We start from the raw sequence: 6147 nt of genomic DNA, 5'->3' as shown, positions 1-6147 counted from the left end.
ATGTTCTCCCCGTGCTCCCCCAGGGGGGTTCCTCCGTATATAACCCCCCCCCCATTAAAAACATGCAGAAGATCAGATCATCATCGTCATCCGACCAGTGACGACAACACCCGAAGTTGGTCCCCGGGCGCTATACGAGAAAGCGACCACTGCTCCTGGCCTGCCCCCCCGGAGGAAAGGACAAGCCAGGATGGGTTAAATGCAGAGGACAAATTTCACCGGCCACCGTCAGCATGTGTGTGTTTGTGGCCGTCCGTGCATGTGTTGATGTGTAACCGTGTGACAATAAAGACGGGCTTGTCCGTCTGAAATCGTGTTTTTTTTATTGTGCTGAGAAAGAACTCAATCAACATCATCAATGGTAAGTAGCAAATAGGGCTAGACTTTAATTTTCTTTTAACTTTCCCTTAATAACAGAACTCTATTCTAGACCATATTATATTCAGAGTTTTAGCATACTTTTTTGTGACCATAGGCAATTCCGACAAAATATCCTCTTTACGTGTAATTTTATTGTCCGTGAAATACATGCCATGCCAATCTTTGATATCTGTGAAAGGCCAATATCAGCATGCCAATATATCTGCAAGGCCCGGCTTAAGAGACTCCATCGAGGATGCTGAGACATCATCAGTCACTGTTAAGCCTGCTTCGGCCATTAACCCATTCCCTCCCCTCTTACATGTAAGCACCACAAATTAGCCACACACTCTCTCATACTGGCAGCTCATGGCTCATGGCACAGCTGCCCACACTGCTATAGTCATCAGAGGATAAGCAATTGCAAACACTTGGACTTCACTACGTTGACTTCGGAGCTGAAATGAGCACAGAACTCAGCGTATTGGCTGAGTTAGGAGCATCTTTCTTTTCTTTGCTGTTATCAGTTTCTGTCTTTGTTTTAACCCTCCCCCCTTCCTCCTCAGGCGGTCACATGGCACAGATGGTAAGCCAATGGTGCGGCCTCAATCAGACCAGGATGTGTGTGTTTGTGTCGGCGGCAGCGGCGTGAGAATACGTGTTCTTAGTTTGCGGGTTAGTGTGGTGGTCGGTGTTTGTGTGCGGATTATGGGTGTGCGCGCGTTTCTCCTTTAGCTCGCTGATTTCATTTGTTTCTGTGATCTGGTCGATGGGGTGTTTGAGCTTGCCGTGGATGTGAAAGTATTTATCCTTGCCCTCGCTGTGTGTGTGTTCCTCATGGGGGTGTGTTATGTCATTGGCAGTATGTGTCAGATCGTTATCGTACGCCACTTCCTCCTGAGTGTGTGTCTGTGTGTGAGAGCGTTCCTCTGCCGTGTTCTCATCTTGAATGTGTGCGTTTGGTGCTTCTGTGTGCGTGTGCTCCTCGCCCGTGTGTGTGTTGTGGTTTTCGGCGTGTGTGTTTTCGATGACCTCGTCGATCCAGCTGCTGAAGCGGCTGACTCGTGTGTAGAGTGCCGGAGAGGAGGGCTCGGCGCACCCGTAACCCCCGGCGACAACCCCGGTCAGCACCCAGCGCCCCGCCTCCCCCTGGCACACTAGTCCGCCTCCGGAGTTGCCCTGGCAACCGTCACCGTGGAGACGGCTGGTGTCCGGAGGGCTGCCGGCGCACAGTGTGCCATGGCTGGAGTAGCTGTCGCCGTAGCGCTTCTTACACTGCCACGAGGACATCAGAGGGACCCAGGATGCCAGTACTGAATCTAGGGGAAAAGGATGACAGAGTGACAGAGCTAGCTAAACCAGGGGTCTCATTTATCAAACCGTGTGTAGGATCCCTATGGATTTACTAAAAGAACAACTAACCTATCCAGCGATAGGCTACACCTGGTACACCTGCATGCAATGTCCCTGTTCAATTGATAATCAGGCCAATTTAATATGCATAATGTGGTAATTGGCATTGACCATGTATGGTTGGATGGGTTGGAGTGGAGCCACATGGCCCATGTGCAAGTTGGACTGTAATTGATAACAGGGTAATTGCCTGCAGCAGGTGTGGGTACTTGTCTCCCAAAATGTGGTAAAGCAAGGGTCAGAAATTGACTTAAATTAGGCAGTAGGCAGAGTTGCAGAGCTTTGCAAGCAGTTGCAAGTTTTAACTCGTTGCATTGCAAATCATTGGTGTGAACTGGGCTTTAGGGGTTTAAGCCATTAGTCAACTTTTGGTGTCAACCTTCTACACCAGAATCACATGTCCCCGGTAGATCATTAACTCCAGTGCTGCATGCTACCATTTTAGCATAAACTATGTTGGGTGTTACTAGGCCACTAGCATGATCATAAAAGTAACAAAAAGGGAACTTGTAGCATATCTAAAGCTAAATGGTAACTAATCTTAAATTATATGTGGCTAAGATTGGCAGTTTTGTGTGGGAGACCGAATGGTCTGAAGGTCTTCTTAAGCCCAATGAGTGCACCGGGCCCACGTGGACCCAATCACCCTAACGACCCCAACGCCAGGCTCCTGTAAGACAGGGCCAGGAGAGTGGGGAATTTTCACAGATTGGTCAAATTTGCATAAAATGTGGCAAATAATAATGCTTTGAACTAACCAGGAACTACTTTCCCTTTTTCCATAGGAGGTAAAGGTGGTGAGTGGATTGTCCCTCACCTGAAAAAAATGACTACATCAGATAGATATTTAATTAATATTGTATTTTTAAAATTGATGAATCTAGGCCATATCATGAAAACCACTGACAAATTTGTATTACTTCAGTTATTCCTTATTGTGGATAGTTGACCCATGGGCCAATCTAACAAAAATTGCTTATAACTTTAAAGCAAGAAAGACAGTAAGATATACCTTGCCCATCCCAGCCTGTGGTAACCGTGGCAACACAAGAAGATGGAGTCTTTGCTCCTGATGTTGTGTCTGGGCTGGGGAGGCATGCTGCGTTAGTGTCGGGGTCAAAGGTGAGACAATGACCCTTTGCGCTGGGCAGCTTCAACAGAGCCAGGTCATGACCGCCACTCTGGCCCTTGAACTTCCTGTGAACCACCACCTGCTCCGGGGTGAGAGTCCGCCCTGAAGCCCCGACACGCACCACATACCTGGATGCATCTCTGCCAAACCTGCACAGATGGATTCATTGATTACAAGACTGAAGAGAAGAAAAAAGGGAAGAGAAGAGAAGAGGAGAGGAGAGAAGAGAAGAGAAGAGAAGAGAAGAGAAGAGAAGAGAAGAGAAGAGAAGAGAAGAGAAGAGAAGAGAAGAGACGAGACAGGTGCCCCACCTGTTGAGGCAGTATGCAGAGGTGAGGGCCCAACAGGGGCTGATCAGGGTGCCACTGCAGACCGGACTGCCATCTTCTCCTTGGGACTGAAGCCACACTGACACCTGCCATGGCCATGTGGTCCTATAGGAGAATGAGGATAGCATGAGAAGCAGAGAATAGGAAAAGAGGTGGAGCAATCTCAAGTGTTAAAGCGGCAATCCATGAGATTACATTTTTGTTTGTTTTTGCTGACATATATTCACCACTCCACCACTCTCACCTAAGCATGTTTTCCTCTCCTTGGCTCTTCCCCTCGTTCCCTTCCTCCACGAGCTTCCTCAGGCCGCAGGTTAGCTCTTGTGGCTTGGCCCGTTGCACTGGAGCCTGCGGGGGGACGTCGCACCTCACCCCGGCGTCCTGCCTGCGCCTGCAGCCCTGGATGCGCTGGCCCAGAGAGGGACACTCTCCCAGGAACTCCTCCTTGCCCGTGCACCTCACCTGGTCCAGGTGGATGGGCCCTTTGCCTGGGCCGAACCCTCCTGCTACCGCTCCACCACTGGAGGAGGGATATGTGGTACGGAAGAGTATTAGGGCCAAAATTCACCTACAACGGCCATAATAGGCCTAGCCTTCTCTCTCTCTCTCTGTCACACACACACACACACACACACACACACACACACACACACACACACACACGCTAACCTGTGTCCCAGCTGCCTGCACACCACAGCTGCGTTGAGGTCGTTCCAGCCAGAGTCGCAAATACTGCCCCAGTCGCCATGGAGATAAACTTCGACTCGGCCCTCCTTCCGACTGCTGCCACCCGCAAGACGCACCAGGGGACCTGGGGAAAACAACACACACACACACACACACACACACACACACACACACACACTCCTATTCATATTCATGCCTGTACGCCTCTGTGCTCCTGCGTGCGACTTAAATGTCCGCTGACAGTGGTAAATGTCATCTGCGGGCCCGGCGTCCGCATCTCCCATCTCCATTCTCATTCTAATGGACTCCGTGTCTACAGGCGCCGCGGGACCTCTGTGGTGCTGGACAGGGACAGTAAACACTGCTTTATTCTGTCTGATGTCAACATGGCATTTCAACCCTCTGGACACAAATGCTTTTGAATGGGAATCTTTTTTCTTTTTCTTTTTTTTCTGATTTCCCCCCAGTTTTCCCCCCAATTGTACTTGGCCAATTCCCCCTGGTGTCCCGGTCATTGCCCCTCTGCCGATCTGGGGGGAGTTGGAGCCTAGCACATGCTTCCTCCGATACATGTGCAGTCGCCAGCCGCTTCTTTTCACCTGACACCGAGGAGTTTCACTGGCAGGATGTAGCGTGTGGGAGGATCAGGCAATTCCCCCAGTTCCCCTCTCCCCCGAACAGGCACCCCGATGGAACAGAGGAGGCACTAGTGCAGCAACCAGGACACATACACCTAATCCAGCTTCCCACCCGCAGACACAGCCAATTGTGCCTGTATGTATGCCCGACCAAGCCGGAGGTAGTCTGACTGCCTGGAAGCAGGCTGCAGGTCTAAGCTTTGCCATTGGCTCCGACCCTTTCAGTCGGAGCAGAAAGGGATTTCGCCAAGTTTTGACGAATATTTGGATTGTGCAATAAAGCAAGCCTGCTTGGTACTTTCAGTGGATGGTTGTAAAGATAACAGAGCCTTTTTTCCCCGCTAGACCAGAGTGAGAGTAAGAGCAGCCAGACTCTCTCCTGCGCGGGTACAGCACGAAAAAGGGATAGTCTGGAAAGCGAGACTAAGCTGGAGGTAACACGGGCGCTCGAACCTACGCCCCTCGTGTTGGTAGGCAGGGAATCTACTGATGCACTACCTGGATGCACGGAATCTCAATCTTGTACATCTTGTGTTTCTTATCAATGCCATAGAAACAGAGTTAAAAGGAGTGTGATTATCTGTGTATTAGAGTTCTTGCTGCCAGTGTAAATAACCTATACATATATCATATATATATAATAATAACATATATATAATATAACATATATAATATAACCTATACACTCGCATGACACCAGCAGTGACAGCTTGGGTCCAAAATTAACTGCAGTCTCACTGCTAGTCCCACAGTCAACAAACATTTGCATTGTTGTCAAGGAAATGACAATCATGTTGTTATCTAGACCTGGATATTTTATAGGAGTTATGATCTCAAGGGCTAGGATTGCTCTTCTGACACCTCCTGCGTACAGGACCTTGCTCGTCTCTTACCGGTGGCGGGAGCGATGGCCGGCACCTCGTTGGTCTCCTGGCTGGGACGTCCCCTGCAGCGCACCCCGACGTCCTCGCTGTGGGAGCAGTCAGTCCGGCCCCAGACCCCGTGGCCACAGTCCAGCAGGGAGGTCTCTGAGCCGTCACAGTGCACGTCATCCAGCAGGATCACACCCACGCCCTCGCCGAACGTCCCGTCTGCCACCACCTCAGCGTGACCCCTACAGGGACAGAGAGGAACAGCAGGGTCAAATGTTGCAGGGTCTTTCAACTTTGACCTTTTATAGAGTTTCTTGCCATTCATCTTGTCATTAACTGTGTATACGGTACTACAGTATACTGAGAGTTTCCTCACCTGTATCCCAGCTGCCTGCAGACCACCTGTGCGTGCTGCTGGGTCCAGTGGTCGTCACACGCCGTCCCCCAGTCGCCGTTGTGGAAAACCTCGACGCGGCCCTCCCAGGGACTGTCTCCTCCAACCAGACGCACCACACCATCTGAAACATTTATTGTTTCATCATGTGCGTCTGGGTAGGGCAGTGGTAGATTCCCTGCTAACCAACATGAGGGTCGCAGGTTCGAGCCCCCGTGTTACCTCCGGCTTGGTCGGGCATCCATACAGGCACAATTGGCCATCTCTGCAGGTGGGAAGCCAGATTAAGGGTATGTGTCCTGGTCGCTGCACTAGTGGCTCA

General features: G+C 50.5%; 1 protein-coding gene across 1 annotated transcript in view; it reads right to left on the bottom strand.

Moving 5' to 3' along the window:
- Positions 1-969: 969 nt before the first annotated feature.
- LOC310775668 (neurotrypsin-like) overlaps positions 970-6147 on the bottom strand; it is a gene marked incomplete at both ends in the record, with an annotated part of 22358 nt that continues 17180 nt past the window's right edge. Inside the window, 7 exons of the mRNA XM_083635817.1 lie at positions 970-1679; positions 2786-3054; positions 3217-3339; positions 3479-3754; positions 3904-4045; positions 5453-5673; positions 5808-5949. Of these exons, the coding sequence (XP_083491943.1) occupies positions 970-1679; positions 2786-3054; positions 3217-3339; positions 3479-3754; positions 3904-4045; positions 5453-5673; positions 5808-5949 (1883 nt within the window). The remainder of the gene's footprint in view (positions 1680-2785; positions 3055-3216; positions 3340-3478; positions 3755-3903; positions 4046-5452; positions 5674-5807; positions 5950-6147) is intronic.

This window comes from Poromitra crassiceps, assembly GCF_964638095.1.
Source record: "Poromitra crassiceps genome assembly, chromosome: 4".
Classification (NCBI taxonomy): domain Eukaryota; kingdom Metazoa; phylum Chordata; class Actinopteri; order Beryciformes; family Melamphaidae; genus Poromitra; species Poromitra crassiceps.
The sequence above is the reverse complement of the archived record's forward strand: the minus strand, read 5'-3'. Positions and strand labels throughout refer to the sequence as shown.